Source organism: Lonchura striata, chromosome 7, assembly GCF_050655825.1.
Source record: "Lonchura striata isolate lonStrDom1 chromosome 7, ASM5065582v1, whole genome shotgun sequence".
NCBI lineage: Eukaryota > Metazoa > Chordata > Aves > Passeriformes > Estrildidae > Lonchura > Lonchura striata.
Window position 1 is genome coordinate 11,506,998 of NC_140709.1, and position 26,745 is coordinate 11,533,742.

Sequence of the window (26,745 nt, forward strand, 5' to 3'; positions counted from 1 at the left end):
AGCTGACGGATTTGCCTCTTTGTTCTCTGGTATGGGAAAGGTCACTGATCTCCTTCCCTGGTCTTTTTCCTTCCTGTCAGCTGTGGAAGTCCCCATGTTCATTCTAGCCCTGATGGCTAAGGTAATGAGCCCTGCATTTCCCCAATGGAAACAAAGTACAGTTGCACTGTCTTTCAGCACCAATCCAGCAGCCCACCTAAAATGAGCTACTGATTCCACTTGACTTCCCAAGAAAAAAACAAGCAGATATCAAAGCGATCTGTCATTGACTGCAGAAAATATGAGGTGAGAGTGTCTGGAGACACAGCTCTCCAGGACAAAGCAAACCCGACAGCTACACCCATCCTATGATTTCTAGGAGAACCATTTGACTAAGCAACTAAAGAAGGTGCAGGCTCTGCTCAAGGAATGGGTATTCCTGCAAATTTTATGAGACCTGAGAAGCCAGATCATAGCTAAATCCATACCTATTGGTTGAAAAGGAGGCTGTTCCTATCATAGGATCCAAACTTGCTCTGTTAAAAACTAATTTATGAGGAATCTTGCATTCTGGCAAACATAAAAGGCTTAACATTTAACATGTCTGAGAAGCCATCACAAAGCCATCTCTTGAAACACTCTCATGGCCCTTCAGGCAAGGAGCAGCCAGGCTGAGCTGACTTACTGTCACCTTGCTAGTCATAAAAAAAAAGAGAGGACCAGAGATAAAAAGGCCAACAATAATGTAATGCACGTCACTGTCTTCAGTTAATGGTGCACTGAATCTGGTATCACCATTTCTCTCCTTTTGCTTGAAAATTGGAATGATAGCACTTTGCAACCAAAATTCATGAGTTTACAAAACAGCAAAACAGCAGTCAGATGGGAGGAAAACACAGGGCAGTGACTCCTGTCTGAGATGAGGCATCCTCAGGACCACAGCATTTTCTGCTGTGCAGCCATTCACACAGAACAGCTCTCCCTAGTCAGACATGAGCAACCACGTTTCTTGTCAAAACCAGTGCAGCTTGGAAATAGTAGTGTGGAGCAGCAAGCATGTCCTTGATAGGAGCACTCATGAAATTTTAGCCCAGAAATATCTCACTGATTTATTTCAACTTTTTAAAGCAACTTTGTCAAGACAATGGAAAAATAAAACTGACTGCCCTACATTTTTAGTACTGCTTGAAAGCATCCAGCCCAGAGCAGTGCTTGTCACTGTATCACTCACAAAGGTACAAATCCACTTCCCTGGGCTTCCTCACTTCTCCTATACCCCTACAAGGCAAACCAGGGCTGAGGGATGAACACAAGGCACATCTGAGGGAGCCTGGGTCTGACACAGGAGCAAGTCCTTAACCTCACACAATACAATTCCTCTTTCAGACACCATTCACCCACTGGCTGTACCTCATACTGCAGAAATATTTCCCCAAAATTCTCCCTTCCAAATTCCCTAACACATCCATACAGAAAACACCCCACCAGATTTTGAACACCCCCTCTGTCAATTTTTTTTCTTATTCAGCTGCCTGCCAGCCCCAGTAGAGCAGGGCTGCCCATTTGCAGAAATCAGCACTCTAATCCACTGACCTTTCCAACACTGTACAGGATTGTCTATTTCTTATCACCATAACCTATTTTAAGTAATCTTCTAGATGTTGAGTTCATTCTTCTGCTTGCCTAAGGAAATATAAAAATTTACACCTATTGTAAAAGCTTGAATAAAAGCTGATTGAGGAGAGTGAGACAATAATGTGCCCATAATACTAACAAGCTCACTTGTACTGCATTTCTCTTTAAAGGAAGATTTGTCTGATTATCAACAGGGTTTTGATTTAGACTGCTGCTGAAATTACCACTGTAAAAGTAAACTCACTTTTATTGCATAAGTACAGAGAACAGTTATGTACTGTTTAAACATTTATGTCTGTTGCTGTGAGTAATCAATCTCTTAATTATCAAGTCAGAAAGGATTCTGTGGCAAAATATGATCTATGTCGTGCTCTTGGGATATTTTTTGAAGAAGTTAAAATTTAAAAATTAAAAATCAACAAACTTTTTTTTAGACTAGAAATCAGCAAAGTTGGTAATGGAATCAGGTTAAGAATACATGCCATTATGCCATAGATCAGGCTATTTGACAAAGCCAAGTGAGGGCAGTGCTTAGAATGTACGATTCAAATTAACTTTCCAGGTCTGAGCAGACTTAGCATGTGACTGCAGCTATCTTTTGGGTTTGGTGAAGGTTTTTTGCACTGATATTGTGCAATTTTTCTAAATATAACAGTGAGAGTATGAACTACATGCCCTACTAAGGGTCAGTCACCTTCAGTGATAACTATATGCATTTTGGTTACTCTTTACACAGTTCTCTGATAACCTGAAACCCAAGATGTAGAACACAAGTTTTCTTTGGCAGCAGTTTCACTCTCCTCACATTTGTGCATGCCTAATCTCAATTCTCTAATGAACCACAAACAGCAAAGAAAGAAGTTTGTGTGCATTCTGCATGGGCTTTGCTGTGTACGCTATACTAAGAAATAAACCAGGAAGAAAACATTTCATATATGCAAGCAGAGAGTTGCTTGGATCTTCCAGTGAACAGGTGCCATCAATTTCTGCTAAGTGGAGACCATTCAAACTGGAAATGTATTTAGAGATAGTCTTCTTTTGGTTTCAGCACATTCAATATTGATTCAGTCCTTGCTCAATATTGCAACTGCTCAACAAGAACAGCAAGATCTGCTCTGGCCATTGTGAACATTGTGCCTTTGCAACTGTTTCTCCTTCAGCTAAAATCAGAGTGGCTGGACTGTGGGCTTTTCAGCCCTACACAGCTCACAATCAGCTCAGCTGCAGCTCCTTTTCAGGGCTGTACTCTGGTCAGCAAGGACAGGGAGTTGGCAGCAGAACTAGAGGGCAACATGAAAAATACCAGTTGGAATCACTTTTGTGGATCATTTACAGAAAACACATTTAAAAATGAAAAGCACATTTAGCAGAAGAACATTTCATCAGTTACAAAGTCACTTGAATGCACTGATGAGGAGCACTCTGGAGAGCACTCAGGATCTAGTTCTTTTCAGTACAGCTTCATTATGAAATTTGCATAGACATGCTTTCCAGTTGGGTGATGTTGCTGGGTAGGACCATTGGTTTGAGTGACTGATAACTCTGGTGGTGCAGGCTGGGTGGGAAGGCTGCATGCTTGAAATGAGCATTACAGCCTTTCAGGCTGCCATTGTAGACCAGATCTTCTCTGAGAGAAAGATTGGCTAAAACATTTCCAAAAAGTGAGACCATGAAGATTAAATGACTGATCAGAGATTTCTAAAATAACTCCCTCACCCAAGTAACAGAACTACCAGCAGACAGACTATATCAGAGAGAGGAAATCCTATAATTCAGCCTATTTCAGTACATGAGAGATGGCACACAAATGGAAAATCAGGTTCTTAAGGCACCTTGGTTTCAGTTCTCAGCTTTGTCTCATCTTCTTGTCACAATCTTGGGTAAATGACTTGACCTCCCATAACTTTAGTGCCTTAGTTTTGGAATGGGGAAGATTCTGCAGCCTTGATTACTTGGCTTCTAAACAACTTGAGTGAGCATCTCTGTGGGGGTTTGTACAGTACATAACAGATGCTCTTTGTGGCTGTTTTGAGAGGAAAAGCTCTATCCTTTATGTACTATTGTAAATACCACTAATTAATAATCACTGAAACTTTTCCATTGCATCTATATAGTTCAAGAGGGCTGATCTCATTCCCGGGCCACAGAAATGAGTAGAACAGACTGAATTGCTCATGCCTTCTTCAAAGGACTTCAGCTGGGACATTGGCTGTCTGTGGGTTAAAGGTTTTCAGCAACCCTTCGAAAGCACTGGCATTGCCTGTGGAGTCTTCAGCCCAAACAAAAGAGCAAAGACCCTTCAGGTCTTTTGGGACTTGGAGCAAAAGAAATCTTTCTTTGAATTGAGGAAATCTTTAAAGGAGGGACTTCAGACCTATGGTGATAAAGGAAATAAAAAACATCTACACTGACAGCTCCAGTTAGGAGCAAACAGGCACAAAAGACTTTGAAAAACAACCAGCCTTTCATCTTCAATAGCAAGCTCAACAGCTCTGCACCAGAGCTCTGTAAACAGTATAGCAAGGGAAAGAAAATCATTGGCAGCAAATGCATTAAACATGGCAATGTCTTCAGATGACATATTTTGTAAATTTCCTCCTTAAAAGTTATGCCATTTCTTAAATCTAAAGGATTACCTGCTGTATAGCAGCAGAGACATTCTTCCAGGCAGCTGGGCAGCTTCATTACCCTTATTTCTTGCCAAGCTTCCCATAATACAAGTAGGCAGCTTGGCTAAGGTAGAATGGCAGGTGACTTGGGTTCATCTCCTGAGTCTGCTTTACATTTTCTGAGGGACCTTTAGCAAAGCACTTAATCTGTGGGACCTGTTTTCACCTGTAAATGAAAAGGAATTATTCTTTTGTCTTAAAGCAGTCAGCACTTTGTAACAATCACGTGCAACCTTTTATTGACTGTGGATCCATAAGAACTTTTTCAGGAGACGGGTACATACTGCTTGGAAAACTAAAATCTGTTAATAGAGTGATGTTTCCCTGACCTGGACCACGGAAGAATAGCCTAGGAGCACCCAAACATGCATATCACAGGCTGAACTTATTCCAAAGTGTAAGCTCCTAATCATCAAATAAGGGAAACTTCAGCTTAGAGTTGGTGTGGTTTAATTTAACTAAGTAATATCATGTTAAATATAAACCACTCTAAGCAACAGGTAAAAGAAAACACTGAGAATCACTATAAAATATTTTGGATGAAACAGGGAAATATGTTCAGCATCTGTGTAGATATATGGGGAAGGATTGCATCCTCTGATCAGTTTGGTTATTGGGATCTATTAACACTGAAGTGTCATTTTTTCCAATTTCCAAATTCCTTTCTATTAGAGAGCTATGTTAGAAATTAGGAAGCACAGTTAAGAACACCTATCCATCCTTTCTAATGCCTTTGGTAAGGCATGACAACACCTCTACCTTTCCACTTTCTCTTCATTCCAGAATCCATTGGGATTCTGATCACTTAAACTTCCTAAGCCTCATTTTACTAACAGAAGAATAACAATGCCAGACATTTCCAGAGTGCACCAAGGATTAACAGTAACATGATATACTTAATACATCTATACTGTTTAAAAAGCACTACAGGTTCTTTAAGTAACTGACTGCCTTTGTGGGGAAGCAGCTGAAGATTGTTCCTGCAGCCAAGTTCACTCTACTGAACTGATGGTAACTCAGAGTCATAATCAACAGTGAACAAATCCTACTCAGAACCTGACATCCACTGCAGCTGAGCCCTAAATGCCCCATTGTGTAGATCACAGCCTCCTCTCACCTGGCACTTGACAGTCCCATGAAAGGCACTGACACCACTTAGGGGGAAGTGTTCAGGGCTCCCATCTGTCCCTTGGTCTTTGCCAAGGTGTCATCCAAAGATTTCCACAGCAGGAAGTCTTTGCCAGCTCCTCCACTTCTGGCTAACTGGCTGTTGCTACACCAGATGCTTTCCCTTCCATCAAGCATGGATAGGTGACTCCTCAGGAACTGGCTTGAGAAGAGCACAGCTGTCTCAGTGTGCTAAAATAGGCACTTTAATTTGTTCTCCCCACTTTGACCAGTGAAATAACACAGGCATCTGCTCTCTTTAATTTGCTGCCAAGCAGCCCAGGGTTTCAGGAGACAGCATTTGTGATGGCACTTGTAAGAATCCTGAACACTTGTCCAGCTGGTATCTGCACACTTACTAACCACTCCAGTGTGGGGAACAGCAACACTGCATCCCATATGTTCTCAGGTCTGCACCTCATGTCTTACAGCAGAGAGCACTGGTGGCTCTAGCCTACACACAGCACTTCAGAGCAAAGTCCTTTAGCAGCCAAGTTGCTATTTAATACCTGGGAGAGAGGAGCAGGCTTTGCTACCACTCAATTCAGCATTAAAAATCTTATCTTCTTTCTTCTAAGTTGATTCATGCAGCAAGTAAAGCCTGTGGAAAGCCAGGGTTTTACACAGCCTGCTGTGATGGGTCCTTAGGACTAGACTTAAAGAGTGTCCTTTAGCCAGAGACATGACATCTTCAAAGGGGGACCACAGACTGGCTGGTACAGAACTCAGCTTAAAGAGCCCTGGTGCAGTTTGCACTTTGTGGGGATCCTCCTTCTTGTTTTAAGGGAACACAATTAAGAGGTGTTGTCATGTGGCCAGAGACAGCCACTAGTTTAATGGCAAAGGCAAATATCCTTCTGCCTTAGCCTCAAAACCAAATTCCTTTCTCTCTCTGGCAGCAGCAGCCCCTCAGCAGTGACAACCATAATGACACAAAAACCCTTATCACCTCCTCCCTTCCCATGCTGTTACTATCCTGTTACAAAAAGGGGAAATTGAGGCAGAAAGCAAGGTGGCAACTTGTCCATGGCTGTTCAGAGCATTGCAGACAGTCAGGAGGCTACATGAACTACTGGTCTGTGGGCAGTATCTGTTTGCCTGCTGCAGCCTCAGGAAAACAAGTTCTGCAGATGGGAGTGTGCTTCTTTTGGGTATCTACATGAGGTCTGAAGAATACCAGGATGACCAGACCCTGATCTGCAGCAGGGTTAAGGACCTGTCAGTGCCTGGCTTTCCCATGGACAGTCAGCAGGAACAGGTGTGTTTCCCATTGCCTCAGAAGCCCCTTCTCCCAGGCAGGCAGAAAAAGGGGAGATCTCTTCCCTGCTCCCCAGCCTGGCCTGCTTCTCACCACAGCACAACTGACCCCAATTCAAGCTGCTGACACTTATTTTCAGGGTGTTTCAGAGCTTCGTTATTTGTGAATGCCTTTTTGTGTAGTGCCATTGGCACTAGCACAGCCTGTTCCCAGCCTGTTCCAACAGCTCCCCAATGACTGAGGTGACAGGCTCCAAACAAGGCATGGGCTCTGAGCAGGTCCTCAATGGGGTCACTCAGAGACAGCAAGCATCCTGGTGGATCTTCCTCCTTTTTCCAGCTTTGCCTCCCTGTACACAGCCTTCAGTTTCTGCTCTCCAAGAGCTCAGTGCAGAGACTGCTTGGTTAAAAATACACATACACATTTTTAAATCCCCAGCAGCAGGCTGGGTATTGACAAACTGCATGACACTGGGAGGAAGGCACCAGAAATGGCTCCTGGGACTGATTTGTGAGGATCAGATTAAAACAGACTAAACATCTATATCCCAACTAAGTAGTGGGACTGCCAGGCTCCAGGCAGGGATGTGATGGCTGCACACATCAGGGAGATAAATGCTACAAGGAACAATCTACAATATCTGCAGTTACTGTGAGAATCCTATATTTAAGAAAAGGAGACTTCTCCAGTGGGGTTGCTGCATAAACTGGCAGCCAAGGGCCAGTACCTGAAATGCTCACTTCCCTCTCCACATCCTGCCTGTAGATGCTGCCAGGCTCAAATTAGGGAAGAGATCAAGGTCATCCTTGATCATCATAAGTTGACTGACATCCTCAGTCAACTTATCAGCACAGAGAGTAGATAGTAAAATGGCAGGTTAGAAAAACAAGAATAGCTAAAAAAACAACCAGCATTACCAAAATAGATGTGTGTCCAATTTGATCAACAGCCTGCCTCCTATTGCAGCCAATGATGCTTAGGGAAAAATGCAGCAATGGGGCAAATGCCACAATCCCAAATGCTCCTCCAGTTCTTCCAGTTTCTGAATCTGTAGCTCAGGTGCTTCTGTTCCAGAGGAAATTAATGACAAAGAGAACCCCAGGTGGGAAACCAGAGGAGAGTAAATTCTCCTGAGAGCTGAAAACCTGCAAAAGTGTGCCAGGTGAGTGGTGATGCTTGGGAAGAACACTGATCTCTGTGTAAAAGTAATTTGCAAAGGAAAACAGCTGTGACCTGTGTGACAAGCCTTAGTGGGCATCTCAGTCTCTACAACAAGGCCAGTGTACAACATTTTTCTTGAAGACGTTTCACATTTGAAATTATATCAAAGGTTTGGCAGCATGCTTTTCCTGTCCCATATAATTTGGAGAATTCCGTCTTGGTAAGCATGGCTGGGAACTCTGGCACTTGAGCCACTTTGCACAGTAACTCATTTCTGCAGGGTCTCATCCAGGGGTGGTTCCAGCAAGCAGAGTCTGCATTTTGACAGGGTTGTTCTGCTCCTGCAGACCAACACGTAATTAATCCAGCTCTGCTGCCATTTTGTCAAACCCTTGCTGTATCTGCAGGCACAGCATTACTGCCAGACCTCTATTTACAAGTCACACCTTCTTCACTGCCAGAAGGGGAATTACTTTTTTCAACAACAATAAATACCATTTATTGAGTACTGAATACAGTTATCAGTTAGCTAGCCTTGGCTGCTCAGGAATAGAGACAAGGAGCTTTCACACACATAAGTAGGAGGTCCAGTCCTGACTATGATGTTGAAAGAGTACAAAGCTAAAAAGCATCCTCAGAAACATCCACAATCAGCTGAGCTTGTTCTTGCTGTCAAAGGCTAAATTTCCCTATTTATGATATTCAGCATGAATGTCTTAGTTTTCTATAAAGTGTGACATTTGAATTTCTCTATTATAATTTTACAAGTAGCCTCCCATGTCAGTCAATGGAAAACTATTAAAAAATAACTGCTTTAGATTCAGGCAAAAATAATACAGGCCAAAGCCCAAGAAAATAGCCTATATCATTGCTACAACAAAAATTAGAGTTGTACAGCAAAATACTCCATGTTTTTAATTTTCCCTTGACAGTGTTAAAAAATTTATGCAGTTGTCTACTGGACATGAGACATAGCTGAAGGGACAGAGAAGTACCCAGAAGCAGCCCACAGCTTAATGTTCTAAAGCAGCATAAATCCGAAGAAGAAACGGCTACTTTCATTATCCTCAAATGGCTGAGGAAGAAGAGCATTCAAGCACTACTGGACAGGCTGCAAAGTTTTCTTTTCCCACTCTGACATCCCCAGCTGCAGTCAGAAGTGGGAAAGGGAAGACCACAAGGAACTGTGTTAGTCATGGCTATGTTACTGTTGGGCTGTCACTCTCCATGGGATGACTGATCACTGCATTAGAGGCATTTCTGTATTAAAGCTAGAGTTTTAACACAAAAGACTTTTACACACTCCATTTCTTTGATGAAAAAATCCCAGGCTGTAATGCCAAAGGAAAGAAACCTGGTGTTCTTTCTTCAGGCACTTCCTTTTTCTCCTGGCATTTCCTTGTTACTTCAGTTGTTTTTTATTGTTTTTCACTTTCACTACCATTGAACTTGTCACCCTGCACCTGGACTGGCCTGAGCAGATCCACGCTGCAGTCAATCAAGTGAGTCACTCAACTCAAAGGGTAAATGGTTAAACTCACATTAGAGGTCAGGAATGAGTAAATACTGCCCTGAAGGGTTTTGTATATGGACACAGATTATTTGTTTCACTGGGAAGCTGCTTTAATTCATTATTCTCAGGTAAATAAACTAAAGAACACAAGCAAGCCACAGATATGCTGAAGTGCAGGAAATCTCCAGCACATAACCGAGGGGCCAGCACACAAAATCACAATAACTAATTCAAATGTTTAAGCATTGTCAGTTGCAAATAACTATATCACTATACTTAATTATTTAGAGGTCTTGGGTGCTCTAATACATTTAATCTGATCACTTCTCATGGGTAAAGCTCAGGCTCTGGACCAAGACAATGATGACAACCTTCATGACAAGATAGTAGAAGTGTTTTATACCTTCCTACATACACACCTCACAGGTCACAGACACAAGTCCTTTGTCCAACACACAAGTTACAGGCTAGTGTTGATCATTCCATGAAATGAGGTGAGTAAACCATTCTCAGCCAAATCAGATGTCCTGATTGCAGGAAAGGATTTACTAGCTTTGTCCCTGCAGCCAAATGGCACATCTGAGATCATCCAACCTGAACAGAATGAGCAGCTGCACTCTCCCATGACACCAGTTCAGTCAGGCTTTTCTTAGGTGAAAATCTGGGTTAATTTCAGAGGTCAACACCTGAGCTTGGGGCAGCAAACATTGCACAAAGCAGCTTACACACGTCTCCTTTGGCAAAGGAAACTTATTTCCTTTACCTGAACAGAAGGAATGAAACCCCCACTACGGCCAGCAGATTTCATAGTCCATAATACACAAGATGGGCTGGAATGAGAAGTAAGGAACAGTCAACTGGGGATGTTTGATTCTGGATCGTTTCCTAGCAAGGCCAGACACCAGCTGCTACACCTCAAAGCTCCGGGTCTCTGTCCTGTCCCCAGTGGAGCAATGGAATTGTGTAAGCATAGAGGACCAAGCAGTGGAGGACTCTGCAGAGCCTCAACACTTGTTTCTACAAATGGACCCATCACATGCGTCTGTACCATAAATCTCCCTTGTCAGTCACACCAAATGTCCCAGAGGAGAAGCAGCCAGGAACTGTCCAGCCTTCCCTCTCCCCATGGGTACATGCACACCCACAGGAATGAGGGATGGAAACACTTAACCTTCCCAGAACTAGGCAGCAAAAATGTGATATTTCCAATATGGATGAGTCACTTCCAACTGGGTTATTAAGTTATTACATTGTATTATTATATTAACGTCATTGCCATTTTCAGGAGAAGATAAACCTAATTTTAATCTGCTCTTAATTGAAAGCTTATCAAGACACTGTCTCCATCCCTACACAGACAGCTTTTTTTTTCTTCTGCTTTCCTTCCCCCTCTCCATACACTGTACTCTATGCTGATGAAAAGAAACATCTCTACTCATTAGAGAAAAATCAGCTCGGAGTCGATTAGGCCTGTTAACCTACAGCCTGGGCTGTTATCACAGAGCAGACCTTTCCTCGCACCAGAAAACTGTTGGGGGCTGCAGTTTGGTAGCCTGCTGCAGGGGAATTGCTGCTCATTTTTATGTTGAGGTACTTGACAGTTTCCATTAGAGGACGTGAGAATATTAAAGATATTTGAGCAGCTCTGGAAGAGGGTTAAGCATTTAATGCAAGTTGACTGTGCAGATTTTAATTACAGATTCCCCCAAAAATCCATAGAAACTCTGATTAAACTCCTAATTACTTTTAAAGAAGTGAATAAGCGGTCAATAAGATGAACAGCAGCCTCTCTTCTTTCTTTTTCTTTCTTCTTCTTCTGAGCAAACTCTACAGTGATAGCAACTGCAGATGTATTATCACAGGCAAGTTAACAGAAGACCAAGGGGGAAACATTTCTCTAAAGACTTCTTCAAAAGAACTTTTTGCGACATCTTCAATACCAAGGCTGGCCCTGAAATCAATCAGGTCACGGTACTTTACACTGGCAAAGGATGTGCCCGTTGCCTCGAGCTGTGACTTCATGGTGCAGGATTACATTGGCTTTTCCAGCAGAGCTTTGCCTCCCCACACAAGTAGTGATGACCTTCAGGGAGCTGTGGTGGGGTTTCATGCCTTGCCCAGGTTAGGGAGGTGATGCTCACAGAGTTGTGGACCTAGTCCCAGGGGTCAGGACTTTACAAAGAGCCTTTTCAAACATGTCACATAACCACACTGAGCAACTTCACTAATCCCCTCTCTGTCAGGTCATGAAGCTAGCAGCACATCTTCTCTGAGAGCAGCTGTCCAAGGTCATGACTCAGTCACAACTACTAACTCCACAGCTGAAGATGTGGTGTCTCTTTGCTAAGCAGAGCACCAGCTCCTGGCATACAGAAATACCCTTAATTCCAAGGGGACCTCTTAGAGGGTGGGAAGAAACTTCCCGGCCCCAAAACTGTGGGCCGTGTTTCAGCTCCTCCACCCAGGCCCAGCCCTGCAAAGTGGATGCACCTGATAGCCACACTCATTCTGAAAAACAAAAACTGTTTCCCAGCAAGATGTTTTAATGCCTCCTCATAACTTGCTCAAATCTGCTGGACTTGCAAAGAATCTTCTTTCTTCTGAGCTTAGCTGAGACTCACGGTAAACTACAAGCCATGTTCTCAGCCCCATGAGAATCATCCCTCTCTTTTATGGCAATTTCTGGCTCTCACTTAGCCAGAGCTTTGTTCCAGCTGTGCCAGAGCAGGACAAGCCCTGCTCACTTTCTCTGAGCACAACAGGCCTAAAAACAGTAAAAAAGAAATATCTCCCCTAAAGTAATTCAAATTCTGAAAGTGGGATTCACTCTGAGATGGTGTACAGCAGGAAGACATGCTGTGCAAGCAGTAACTGTCCCCAAGGCATAGCCATGCTTCATCTTCCTGTCTTCTCTCCAAGCCATTATTGCTTATTTTGCTGTCTCCAATGCCCATACCTTTAACCCTGTGAATAACTTTCATTTCCCCATCACAGGAAGGAGATGAGAGTGCTTCTAGGGGAACAGGATCTGTGCCTGTGTGTGAAGATTCTCATTCTCTATCTGTATCACCACACCCTGCCTCTCACATGATTTTGTTTTACATTTTCATTACAGAGAAGACTCACAGTTACCAAAATCCCCTCTTACACCAGTGCCAGATATTTTCTAGCTAATGGACATGTTTGTCAAGCAGCCACCCAGCAGCTGAGAGACAGAAACCACCAATCTCCTCACCTCCGCCCATAGTGCGAAAGCATTTTATATTCCATGATATGGCTGGAGCTGTCCTCACTACATCTGACTGCCCAGGTCCCATATTTTTATCTTTCACAAGCCTTTCAGGCTAGTCCCCAGATATGGAGAGAATATAACCAGAGGATGCAGATTCTCTCTGGTAGATTTGTTGTTTCAAGATGACTAAAGCCATATTGTGCTCTGCATACAGCACCTGAGAGAGCAGGGCTCAGTGCTGGCTTGGAGCTCTCAAGGCTTTTGCCATATAATTAATTTTGACAGAAGAAACATGACCAAAATTATAAGGCTATAGGGTATGGACATTCATAGATTGATTTGGGTTTTTTTTGGAAAAGAGCTTCAATGGGGCATTCAAGGGGAGAAAAATATCCTAATAGCACATTTGCATTAGAAAGAGAAGGAGCTGCATTGGAGAGTTCAGTCAATTTCTAAGCCTTGATCCAGGTGGATTGGAGGAAAAAGAAAGAAACTTGGAAATGGAATGAGGGAAAGAGCTTGCTCTGCAACCAAAGCTCTGCACTAAGGCATATGTGGCTTTCAGTGACAGTGTGAGAATTTACAGTATAATAAAGATATATATGGCCATTTGGAACAAGCTATTTCTAACATAAAATGACTCTGTATATTGATTGCCCCAGGAATTTGTACAGAACACTATTTCCAGACATATAACCGAGCATATTATTTACTCTCTATAAAAGCTAGATAAATGGCCAGGCTCCAGGAGGGTGTGAGGCAACAGCAGTTGTTCATTGACAGATGAATGGAAGGAGGTTTGAGCAAGACAGAGAACATCAGGATACTGGGAGCAATACCAACAGCTTTCACAAGTCACTGCAACAGGTGTATCTGCTTGTTCCTCAAAAAGATGAGGCCACTTCAAGGCCCTCATGAGAAGGCAGGGGACCAACATAGACATCATTTCTCCTCTGCAGCAGCACTGTGAAATGAGGTCTGAGGCTAACAAGTCCAGAAGGTACAAGGGTCTGAACCAGAGCAGGCTCTTACACAGCAGCATACAAGCAATTGCTTGAGGTCCCCAGGCACAGATCTCTGTTGGATCCCAGTCACTTCAGGTGTGGGAGAGACAACAGCCAAAGCTCAGCCTCTGCCTCGCTTCCCAAGGCCAGTGCCCTGGGACAGGTGCCCCTCAGTACTGAGAGTTACTGGCTCATTTCCAGCTGGATGGAAATACCTGAATGGCATTCTATGGAGTTCACAGTTGACAGCTCCAGGTCCCAGTTCCTCATCACGAGAGACCCCATAGCATACTGGTGTTCAAAGTAAAATGATGTTGCATATTTCCTTGTCTCACAAGCATACCACAAACTTTAAAGCATTTCCCAGAAATGTGATGGATACATCAGCTGGGAATTTCCTTCCAAAGCAAACAGGAAGGAAGAGAATCTGAAAATGAGGGGTGGTATAGAGATATCTTTTGGCCTACCAACAGATAAGCAAAAAGTAGCACTATCCCAGAAATGGGGAATTTGCAATTTAGCCACTATTGCAACTGTGTTTAGCATATTGACAGTTTTGCCTCAACTCCTAAAACAGGTGAACATGCAACACAATCTTGAGCATTCCCAGCTCCTTGCCTTTCACACTCCATCACAATGTTACATGTAGACAATACCAAGTCCAGATAGATCCCCTAAGCAGGGTTCATTTCCATTCTTGTTAAGTGTCCAGTGTCGTAGCAGTTACATGCAGAGACTCAAAGGACTGCCCAGACAGGTGACAGGGTCTTGACTCATGATTTCAGCTCATCAGAGAGTTGCTCTAATAATGCAAATAAACTTTCATGTAGGTTAGGCTATGAAAGAGTGGTAAAACTGTGTTACTCTACAACACGAAATAACTCACAGAAGTAAGCTAGATGTAAAAGGAAATAAAGAGAACTTAAAAAATGCAAAACAATCATTATTTATATGAACATGCATGAGAAAATTCAGTTGAAATATGTAAATATCAGAAGGCATTGAAACTTTTAGAACAACTTTAAAACTCTCAAAAGAACGGGGTGACAAAACTGGGTTTACATTCTTCAGCACAAAGCTGTGTCATTGCAGTAGCGCAGGGGACCGGGAATGCTGAATATTCTTGTACTCCTACTGCCACCTAAAGGAAATGGCTCAAAAATGTTCAGAAATATCCTAGAAAAAACACGTTCTGAAATATTCTGAAATAATGCAGGCTAGAGTGGGCTTTTAGCTGAAGAAGAATCCACTTGGGGAAAGGACTATTATAAGAAGGGTATTTTTGTCTCATGGAATCAGCTACAGCGTGCTGGCAGATTTTCAACAGCCATGATGGCAACTGGATAAGGTCAAGGAACTTCTGCTGTCTACAGAGGACTCCAGCTGTGACCATGCCGATGGCCATGGTCTAAGACCACAGATAAGAGGTTTGTATACAGGAGCAATATCTCTCATTACATGAACTGACCTAAAAAGAAAACCAAAACAGCTTTAGGATCATAAAAAATCATCTTCAAATCATTTAGGGCTAAACAAAAACACTACCAGTTCTTGTTCAATGGATCCTTCTTGAATAGTTTTCTTAAAGACACCTGATTCTTCTGTTTGAATTCTTCCCATTATCCAGATGATACACCAGGTTCTTTGGTGCCTCTGAAGAGAGGGTGAACCAGTCAGGTCAACTTTAGAAATCTGACACCATGTTCTCTTTTGGCCATGTGTTCTGATGTTGGCTGCCTATGTAACTCACTTGGATTAACCCATTCCTTTTGGATTTGTTTACTAGAATTGGGTACATTCCAATGGTATTGGAGGTAGCTGGGCAAAGGGGAGATATCTAAAAGGAAATGTTCCCATATTATGCACAAAATAGCAATAACTTTGTTCAAGCTTCTATGCTGACTAAATGCCCAACACCATAATTTGTGTAGAGTCAGCACTAGTGAGCCCAGGGAAATACTAAACTGCCTCGTAAACTGGAAGCCAAGTGGAAGTATTACTTAAATGCTCAAAAAGTACAGTTTGCTGCTGCAGATCAATGAATAGCTTTATTAAATAGAGGGAACACTACTACATGAGTCATGAAACAGGCTTTACAGCTTTAACTGTGGACTTCACATTTTAATAACCTTCTGTTTAAGGGATTAATGGACCCTCTTTAGTTTTCCCTATGTATGGGCACAAGGGCACACATCAAAAACATGCATCTGGTATTTGGAGTGTTTGAGTACAGAAATTTCATTGTCATGTATCAGAAGGCAGGAGCACTCCTCATGAACAGGATGGAACCTCCCACTCAGGACATGGCAAAACCTCTTAAATCCAGGATGATTAAGTAGATGCTTCCAGGTATCTCCATAAGAAATGATATGTTTGTCAAGATCAAGCAGCAGTGCTTCAGAGCAAGTACACTCTGATTAATCATTCCATGACATGAATATGTGGCAAACTTATTACCTTCCTTACGTATTTACTTTTTGGGATGAGTGAACACTGTGTTGTCCTTATTTCACAGTGAGTTAAGCTGAAATGCATATGCATCAAGCAATTTGCCCCAAACTATCACACTGCAATGTGTCATTTGATGAAAACTGCTGTTTCCTGGTTTTACTCAGGAAGCCATTTGACTCCCAGCCTGTGACTAATGTCTTGCCTGAGCAGTCTTGTCAGGAGATGTGACTTCTACATACGCTTTCCTTCTCCACATGTTCCACAGAAAATGTATCTACCCACTTTGGCCTAATATTTTCCCCATTTATCCTCACTAGGGAAATTTAGCTTCTCTTTAAAGTGGAGGAAGAAGCTATCTAGGGCACCAGGCACAGATGGATATGAACTTTTAATTAAATGTTCTGAAACTGATGAGGACTTGGGAATGGAAGACTATGGATTATTCTGAAAGCGAGAATGAAAAAGAAATAATAATCCCTTCAAAAGGATCATCTTGTGATGCCTGTCTTGCTTTTACTCCCTGACTGTACCTCAGGTCCAAGATTCCTATGAATCCTCAAAACAAAGACAGAACAGAAATTATGGTGTGCCCTGCTCCAAGGCATAGTGCAGCATTAACTCCACAGCCAGTCGTTCTCATGACTGATGTCAGAAACTGCTTAATATCAGAAGATGGAAGCTAACAGGGAAATCAGAATTATGGAGTTTTATCTTATCACTTAATTCCTCAACTGCTCAAATTGGAAAGTACTTTTTTTTCTTTCAGTGCTTCCTTGTGTTCTACAGAATAAAAGAATTCCCACAGTCTTCAAGCATAGAGGCAGTCAGGTAACTCCCACTATATATTTCTGCAAGTGCGAGCACAGATGTGGGATACCACTCGTATACCTGTAGCTAAACAAAAGTGACACCTGTAGTCTAATCCAATGAGACCCACTCTCACTGAGAAAATTCTTCTAACCATTGGAGGGAGACCAGCTCTTCTGGCAGGCAATTTACCTGCTCATCTCCAACACTTTCCTTGGGAAGAGATGAAGTCTTCTCAGCCTGCCATTAGATGACTTGCAGGGAGAAGAAAGGACCTCTGCCCTCGAAGATTCAGAAGGCTGCATGCCAAGTGATGCACAAATGTAGGCATGGGGAACTAATCAGAATACTCACCATTTCTGTTTTGGTCTCTTCCACCAAGACACAGAAAACATAAATGTTAATAATCAATAACAGAAAATCAGACACATACCCCCTCTCTGAGACAGGAGAATGCATCTCATATTCTAACCAACCAAATGTGTCCCTATAGCCTTGGGGTATCATTTACTTCCCAGACAACTGAAATTAATTTTACTTGTAACTTCTTATGAAACAGCATCTCTAAAACTTCAGTTGACACACTGGGTTTGTACCTGTATCTATTAATTTTTGTAATGGTACCCAGGGAAAAAGGCAAACAGGTTTCCATGCCATACTTTGGTTCTCAAAACCAAAGTATCCTGGAGATCTTAGCAACCATTCTCCTCTCCAAAACCAAAGCCCTCACTGACTCTTGTTGTTATGCCAGAATCATACATCCTCACTGTACTGTCCTTATGTATTATTTGGTTGTGGTCTCCCCCACTTTAATGCAAGCTTTTTTGTTTCAAAGTTCCAGTGCCCAAGCAGAGCAATACAATGCACAGGACATACTGTGCAGATGCCAGCTCCTGTAGGGCCTTAAAAGCACATCTGTAGCTTTTGCACAGCAGAGAAATGAAGTCATACTGATATAGCTTTTTTGCCATTAAGGAAAAGACGTAATTGCTCCTCAGGATCTTTGCTTCTCTGAATAACCTCACAGAATTTCAGCTACCAGGTCCTTCCTTCAATGGAAAGCCATCCTGCTGGGTCACTTATTGTTACTGCCACAGACAAAAAAGCAAGATGGGAATTTGGGTGACAGGTCAAGGACATGGAGACCACTTCATTTTATCTTGGCAATGTGAAGGAGAAAGGATTTTTATTGTTGCATTGTTAACATGTTGCCTATAGAGATGTTCCCTTTCTGTTAGCAGTCCCAAGTCCATCTGAAGAACTGCACACACAGTCAATGACGTCAAATATAAAAGGGACCCGTGAAGCCGAACAAACTAACAAGAGGATCCATGCTTGCTTTGAGAGAGCCTGATCTACAGAACACCCTGGCATCAATTTCCATCAGTCATGAATTTCCTGAGCTCTTTCCAGCTTTAGTACAATACTTGAATACCATTATTAGACACTTACGTTTTGAAAAGGTTCCATGTAGAGAGACCAGTGTTAATTCCCACATGCCTTACAACATCCAGTCAAATCCACCCCTCTGCATCCACTGACCTGGCGCTGGACTTTCTGCAGATATCAGCCTCTCCTAGTACTAGCAGAGAAGCATCTTTCTTATCTGCAAGCAGAAGACACCTGCAGGCCAAGCTGCACTACGGTAAACGCCAAACAGGTCTAATAAAAGCCAAAGTTACTACTTGAAAAAACAATAGACCACAAAAAAGGAAAGAAACAGCAGAGCCTTTGGGGTATCCAGGGCAGACAGTTTGGAGGGCAGAGAGTTTAGGGGGCAGAAAAACCCAGGCTGTGCCCCTGAATGCTCTCTCACATGCACAGGTTCATGGGGAGCTCTGTAAAATTACTATTTCACCTTTTGTGAGCTCAGTGCTAATTACAGGAGTCTAGACTAGGAGCAAACTCCAAGGCATTAGAGGGCAATGTTTTTAGGCCAGAAGGTAAAAAGGAGTACAAGCAATAAAGAGAATTGTATTAAAGATATGAACTACCTGCAAGGGGACTAGAAGACCTATGAAAACAAGGCAAAGTGAGTTAGGAGGATTATTAAGGAACCAGAAAGAGATATTGAGTACCAGACTTACAGAGAGGTTCCCAGGAAGTATAATGCACTATGGACAAGCCTGTACCAGACAGAGAGTAAACAAGACAATTACTCCAGTAAAAATGTTAGGGGTGAATTGTTGTCAGCAAGTGATGAAATGGGGGAATTTATGAAGAGATTTTTTCTTTCTGCCTCTTTGCAGTGAAGAAGAACCCAATGTCATGACAGAAACAATATATCTGGGAGAGAGAGAAACAAATAAGTGCAGATAGCCACAAAAGTGGTGGTGGAAAATACAGGGCATTCACCATTGCCAGATATGTGAAACACCCGGTTAAAAGAGAAAATGCACCTATACAGCTATGTGGGAAATGGAGATAACAGCCTAAATGGAGCATCATATCTAAGGAAGCTAACAGTGCTAGCAAAAGAACACAGTGTATTAACACAGCACTGAGATACCCAAGCAGGACCAGGAGAACTGTCACTCTGATTTTTTAAGATTTTCTAAAGCCTTCTGAGTTTTTATTCTTGTAGCAAACTTTCTCCGACACTTTATGTAAATAACTTATTGTTTTTACATTCCTTCATAGAGGCAGAGAAATTTGATAGACTAGTAGTTTGTCCAGTGTCGTTGGAGAGGTGGCACTTGCACCCTCCAATCCACTGTCACCTTTAGAAAACTATAAATGCTGGAGTCAGAAAATAAACTTCCCTTTTTTACCTTTACAGTAGCAACAGTACACGTCATGCTTTCTCGTGTCCTATAAGACAGGGAACCAGCAGGCAAGCAGAACCCTGACATCCCCAGGACTACAAGTTTGCTGCAGCTACCCTGTGAAGCCCCATTTCATCACGCCCTGCAGAACTCCAAGGCATGGCTGATCCATGTATACACCAGAAGAATGGCAGATCCAGAGCACAAAAGAATTTGGCAATCTGCTTGTAACATTACTTTCATGTAGTCCCAGACAAACAGGAAAATTCTTATCCCTATACTTCATTATAATATTCAAGCACAAAAAAATTATGTGCTTCAGATATGAGTGGAAGCTTTAAGCAGGACAGCCAGAAGGCTCATGCCATACCTTTAGCTGGGACTCTGAGGACCTGTCATTAGCTCTACCCACGAGCCAGAGCAGACACTGGGCATTCACTGTACTTGGTTCTTTCCAGGCACACCAAGGAACAAGACTGTGAAGGTGGAAGAGGGGAAACTGAGACTTAAAGTATTACAGAGGCTTGGCTTCATCCTTCACTGAAGAAGTCCATGGCACAAATGGCAATTCCTTATAAATCAGTAACAACGCCAGTCAAGCTGGTACAATTACTAGAATTAAAAGGGAATCTAATCCATTTAATTGGATCTATTGACTTTAACATTAGCCCTCAAAAATCCCCATGTCAGATGGAAAGAAGATTTGCAAGGAAAACAGATAAAGTGTACAAAATAGCTATATTTCAACTCAAACTACTGATGTGGGTGGTAAGCACAGGCATGGAGGAGTGATGATGTTAAAACACCAGATTATTTGAAAACAAAATTCACCACCCCTGCTCTAACAAATGCTTCTGCATAGGCCTGATCCTGACACACACACTTTATACTTATCTCAAGTAATGCTTGTTTTCCTACAGACATAAACACAAGATTTTTTTCCTTAGAATCAAGGTATAGCCCTTTTTCAGATTAATTCTAAAATGTGAGTAGTCCTATGCCTACTAAAAGTAGGGGTACACTTTCAGGTTTATGTGATCTGTTAGGGAACAAATGCACAATGCTGTCATGTCTATTTGGTAGCTGCTTCACATCTTCTGACCCACAGCTAGCCCTTAATTAGTCCTTAACTAGTCATCTGTTGCAGTGATTAATAAGGTGAATTGTGACTCGGGAGACCTAATTTCCCTCCTGCTTCTTCTGTTGTGTCTATGTGGATAGCAAATACTTTATACTAAGGATGTTATGGAGTGCATCCACCTGTTCCTGGGTTTCGTACCTATTTCCATGGCAGTGCAGTTCAGGCTCAGTTCTCCAGGAGAAATGAATGTTTTAAATTATATTTCCCATAAGCATTACCTCAAGGGACTGTATATGGCAAATTTACAACTCCTTCCATTTGTCTACAGAAAGATGAGGAGCATGGCTGCTTGTAAATAACAGACTTGAGGATATAAATTGTCTCTCTGCTTCCATCCCTCTGTCCCAGAGACTCTGAAGCCAAAAACACACAGCTCATTACCACTTAGTTGTTATTTGGCCAAGTTTCAAATAGCATAAATGTACATCTTAATGTGACAGATGAGGATCAGCTCAGTCTTGTGCTGTGCATGGCAGCGGAGGTCATGGTGGCTGAAAGGAAGCCTTTGCAGATTCTGCATGTGCCCAGGACAGCTCAAGACATCGACACAAGAGGGGAAGAAACGGCCTGTATGAAGTCATTACCCTGTCTTTTCTTCTCAGCTCTGCAGAGCCAGGACCTTGCCCAAGGAGTAGCACAAAGCCATGGCACCACATATGAGATCACTGGTATCACAAGTCAGAGGGATCCAAAACAGCAAGACTCACATCCAGCTGTACCACAGGTTCCTATTCAATCACAGACATGACCTTCCCCTCCAGTCCTCCTTTTGTGGTGACAGCTGTGCAACTTTTACCTCCTTCCCAAATGCAGTGAGGCTTAGCACATTGATTTGTACTGGGAAGAGGGCAGAGCAGACACCATCCCAAGTGCAAAGCAGTGTCTGGCACGCGCAGGTAACCAGCTGAATGATGGGTGCTACAGGAACGTTCACAAGTAAATAATAAATCTGTCTGGGCTGTGATGCACACTGCACAGCAACTAATGCTTCCCTCTGCAGAGATGATGCTGAAGAACAGTGTCTGGCTGCGTGCTCACCAGCAACCTGCTCCGGAACACATGATAGCTGTGTGGGGCCTCACCACACTATCCTGACTTTGAAGAATATTATAGTAGCTTTAAAACTCTCAGATATTAAGAGATCATTACTCACTGTCTCCTGAAGCTGATGGAGTCCTTGCCCTACCTGTTCTTCATTTAACAAATGTCACTGTTTTACAACACACTCCTCTAAGGAACAGAGGAATCTTACAGTTCAAACAGAACTGCGACAGATTTAAACAGCCAGGAGCGCTTTGCGCTTGCTTGGGAGCAAAGCAGTTCTGCAGCCTCAGGTCAGGGTAACAAGCCCTGAGAAAAACTGCCCTAAGCAGAAAGGCTTTTGCTGGAAAATCCTGCCCTCCCTTGCAGCCAGTTACAGGCTGCAGAGCAGACCCAGCAGTGAGGCTGAGGTGTGTCCAACATCATGCAGGAAGCCTGCAACAGATTTAGAGCTCATATATTACAGCTTCTGCTCAGCTGACCAGCACCATATGGAATGAGCCCTGGATAGATACTGCAGTCAAGCCTCTGAGGTTGGAGCTAAGAGGGATCTTCCCATCTGGGCAGCACTGGCTCAACCACACTGTTGTTTCTACTTCCATGCAGTGGGTGACTGAGCTGACATTGAATCATCATCGTTTCTAGCAAATATGAATTTTTTCCCAATGCTAACACAGGAAAGAATGTGAAATCCTACAAATTTAGTCAATAGTAATCACAAACCTACATAACAGTAACATTGCAAAGGACAATTAATAATTGTACTCCTGCTAACACAGAAAGAAGTTTTATCATAGTTAAGTAATTTCTTTAAAATCTAAACTCAAGAAGGATAAAATGACACAGAAAATCTACAGTATCATAAAAACTTCCATTCCAGTGCACAATGGATTTAATACCATTATCTAAAGATAGTGTGTGTTCCTTTTCTTCTGAAATAATCCATTTCTCATCTATGGTTAATTACTTTACATGAGAGATGCTTAAAAATTATTTCCCCCATGTGGAAAACTTGGATGAAAATGAGAACATTCTGCTTTAGAATCAAAACCCTCAGTAGAAAACTTGGGCTTTTTTCCTTTTCCTCATCTGCTCACAGCAATGAACTAAAAGTTCTGAGTTTTGGTTTTCTGTAAGTATCAGCTTTTCAGGTTGTTCTTTTTTTTCCCCAAGGAAAGCAAATGCCCTCCATGATTTGCTGTTTCCTATTTCAAAACTAGAATTTTGTTTGCATTAGGTGTAACCACACCTTGTGCTAGACTTGGTGCTACCACACAGCTGGCTAACATCCAAAAGAACTTGGAATTGCTGACAGACACTTTTGTTTAAGTGCTCTGACATTGTGTCTTGCACCACTATCCTGGTTGTGCCCATTGAAACAAGCGTTCTGGAGGGGAGATGAATTTGTAGAATCAGACTCAGGGACAAGGGCACATAGTATTTTTGAAAACATTTCCTCGTCCCCTCAGTATTGTGCCAGAGGCATTTTGGCAGTCCTCAGCACTGGTTTCTGGAGGCAGAGTGATTCTCTGCAACCACAGCAGGAACAGACTTTTCCACCTCTTACCCTAGAACCAAACAATCTTCCCCTGGGCCCTATCAGAGACACCCACTTGTGAAATGGTTGCGCAAAAGGGGTGTTAAAGGCAGGAGAAACTTGGATGCTATTCCAGCTCTAATGTAATAACAGAGGTACTGCTCAGGAGTGATGTACTCCGTGTCCCCCAATCCCTCCAAGATCCCAATTAATACAATTCCATTAACTTCTAAAGGTGTGCTAAGTAGTAATGCTCTGGGCCATTAATTCTGACAACGTCAGCATGCTCTTGCTGTGACATTTACCTTAATTAGTATTATAACCCACTACCTTGACTGCAAGCTTCACAGGTAATAATTCACACCCAAGTCCCCTATAAACAGAATTCTGTGTGCTCTCTGCTAGAAACTGCACATGGTTAAAAAAGGCACAGGGGTACAGGATTTTAAATTTAAGAGAAAAGAAAATGGGTTTACAAGGTGTTTCCTGAGCTACTGTATCTCTTTGAGTCTCAGTTACCCTGTAGGGGTCTGTTAGGCTCCAAAACTGACCATTTATAATGTTCTTTGGAGAACCATGAAAAGCAATAGACTCAATAAAGCATCTCTGCATGGCTTTAGTCTGCAGCAAACTTTAGGTATCTTGTAAAATCTTTGTATGGGTTAGACTGAGCTCAAAAGGGTTCAGTCTCTTGAAAATGAGAAGCAAGGTCCCCATCTACCCTGAAAATAGTTCCTGAACTACTCAGACTGCTGCCAGAAATCCATATGACATGTGTGACTTTGGTTCTGCCTCAACGGGAACAAGGTGGTCCCTGGGGAGACAACACTTAGGGGGATATTTTCAGTTTAGAATGAGGCAGGTACATATGCCGTAGGAGAACATATATCTGAAAGAGGAAAAATAGAAAGTATGCCAACTTTCCCATATTTTTTTTAGTTTCTGCTGTAATTTAAAACAAAAAGTTTCTTACAGAAGAGAAGTGATGATAAATGCTACCCAAGAACACCACTGAAATAAAAAATAGGTGAGAACCACTTACACACAAACAATCAAGTCCTGTCCAGCCACCAGGCACCCACATACATGATCTTCACAATCATCTCCTACAAAAGCAGCAGCCAGAACTCCCATCTCACTACAAAAACAATTTCCACAGGCCAAATGATCAGGATACCTACCTTCACATAAGGATCCCTTAGACACATGAGCTTAGCTCACTTTCCCCCAAAACTCCCAAACCTTGAGAAGTACTAAGTACTGAAAACAGTCAGCAAAACAAATACCAGTCTTGGCAGCATTTTCTGAATGAGCCAACTGGAAGAAACTTTGGAGAGAAAGAGCTGATGATGCCTTGTAACATCCAAGCTCTTGAGACAGATACAGTTTGGCCAAAAGTCTTTGAAGGGCAAGTCTCCCAGAACATGCACTGTTGCTAAAGGTCTCAAGCAAGGCATGCTGGCAGGGTATCAGCACAAGAGGGCAATGATGCCTGTGGATATGGGCCAAACAGTCATGGAGAAAGGTGTAGGGTGATGGAAGGACATGGATATTGAGTAAAGACAGGAAACTTAAACAAAAGTTTAAGTACAAAGACAGCCTGTTGAGGATTGACTCCAGAAAGTGACAGAGGTTGGGATGCAGAGTGTGTCTCCTAAATGCTCTCTCATCCTTCACCCAGACAACACAGATATTCCTGGTAACAATCCCTCTTTTAGCTAAATGAGATAACATGGATGGCTGAGAAATGCCAAAAATGTTATTCCCAGATCACTAATTCCTTGTTTTTCCCGCTAAGACTGCCAAGAAGAGAGGCACTGGCTGCCAGTTAGTTTCTGAAGGCAGCACTACTTCAGAAAGAATTCAGATGAGACCAAACAACTCATTTCCCCCCAGGACTTCATTTCCATCACCAGGGAGGAAAATGTAATCTAACTCTGCAGGCCTTTGATGCTGAAGTCTGAGGATCCCAGTCTGATCTCTATCACACTCATGTAAATCAAGGCCTGCTTGTGTCACAGAGTCAGTGACATTTCTCCGCTGCAGTATTAATAAGGCCCAAGATATCACCTTCCCTGATGTGCACACAGAAAGGAGATGGAAGATACCTTGATTGAATTCACTGACATTTTCTTTACATGTGAGACTAGGCCAATTGCTAAAAGAAAGGAAGAAAAACTCTTGATGTCAAAGAGGAGGTCTGTGCTAGTGAAGGACCGGCAGCAGGTCTTCCCCATACTAGACCAGTGAAAATTCTCTGGATGAGAGGTTAAGAGAAATGATTAATGACATCAGTCCCCATCTCCTACCTCTTTGCCACAGCACTTGGATTTCACATTACCAGTGCAGTCTCCTGCCTTCCCTCCAGCTTCATGACCTATGAATGACATGGAGGGAACATAGCAATGCTTGTAATCTGGCCCAGAACCCTGCACCTTCCCTACCATAGCACACAGCCCCAGCACGAGCTCATCGCTCATGGGGTGTTTGGACCAGGGCAGTGACCAGACTGGCACCCCCACACACAGCAGCATCCTTCCTTCCTCCCCCCAAGACTGTGACAGCCTCAGTGATTCTGGTCATTCTCCAGCTTTCTGCTAGAAACAGACTGAGGAACAGACCAGAAAAAAAATACTTATTTGAACAACAGCGAGTGTTATGTTTTGATGAAGCATGATGGGTTTTGCAACCACCAAGGGATCAGTCATAAACATCCATTCCCACTAATGCAGTCATGAGCAATTACTCTCAGTGGATCTGAAAAGCAATACAAGACATAGGCCATCAGCAGGTTAAATGAAAAATAAGCAAAAGGTATGGGCACAATCCAAATTATTGCTCCAATCCCACTGTGCTCAATGCTAGAAACAGCTCAAAGAGAGGATAAAGCCACAGGATTTCCAAACAGCTCCCTGACCCCTCACACTTTAGGAAGGCTGAGACTGTCTTCTGTGGGCTGACTTTTAGCGCCATTTTTTTTTTTTTCTCAGGGGTTGGTCCAAGTCTGTGGACTGTGCAGCCTGCAAGATCCAAAAATCTGATAAAAACCACTCTCCTTCCAAGTGGCAGGCCCATTTCCCAGTAGGGCAGGCTATTTAATGCCACTCATGCTTAAACAGATATGGTTGTGCAGTTTTGTTAAACTTCTCCTTCTACCATCTTCTGCTTGGGAGCAGAGAAAAGTGGAAGCATATGAGGAGAATTGGCTCAACTCATTTAATGTGGGACTGACAGGTACCTCAGCATCACCAGTGGGTCAGATCTCTCATGGCTGATTAGAAAAACTTGAAGCAAATATCTATCCAAGCTCAGTAACAGCTCCTGGTCAAAACCACCCATAAGTCTCAGGAACCTCAGCCTGGATTATGATGAAGATAGCAAAGGC

The 26,745-nt window shown here is 42.7% G+C and overlaps 1 protein-coding gene across 3 annotated transcripts in view; it reads right to left on the minus strand.

The window, feature by feature from the left end:
- The window catches only part of SLC15A2 (solute carrier family 15 member 2), a 150,709-nt gene that overhangs the window by 117,964 nt on the left and 6,000 nt on the right, over positions 1-26,745 (minus strand). Inside the window, exon 1 of one of the 3 annotated variants that reach the window (XM_085584199.1) lies at positions 4,251-4,319. The exons of the other annotated variants lie outside the window; for them this stretch is intronic. Coding sequence (XP_085440325.1) covers positions 4,251-4,299 — 49 coding nt within the window. The 5' untranslated portion in view covers positions 4,300-4,319. Of the gene's footprint in view, positions 1-4,250; positions 4,320-26,745 lie in introns of those variants that run through there. 3 annotated transcript variants of the gene reach the window in all.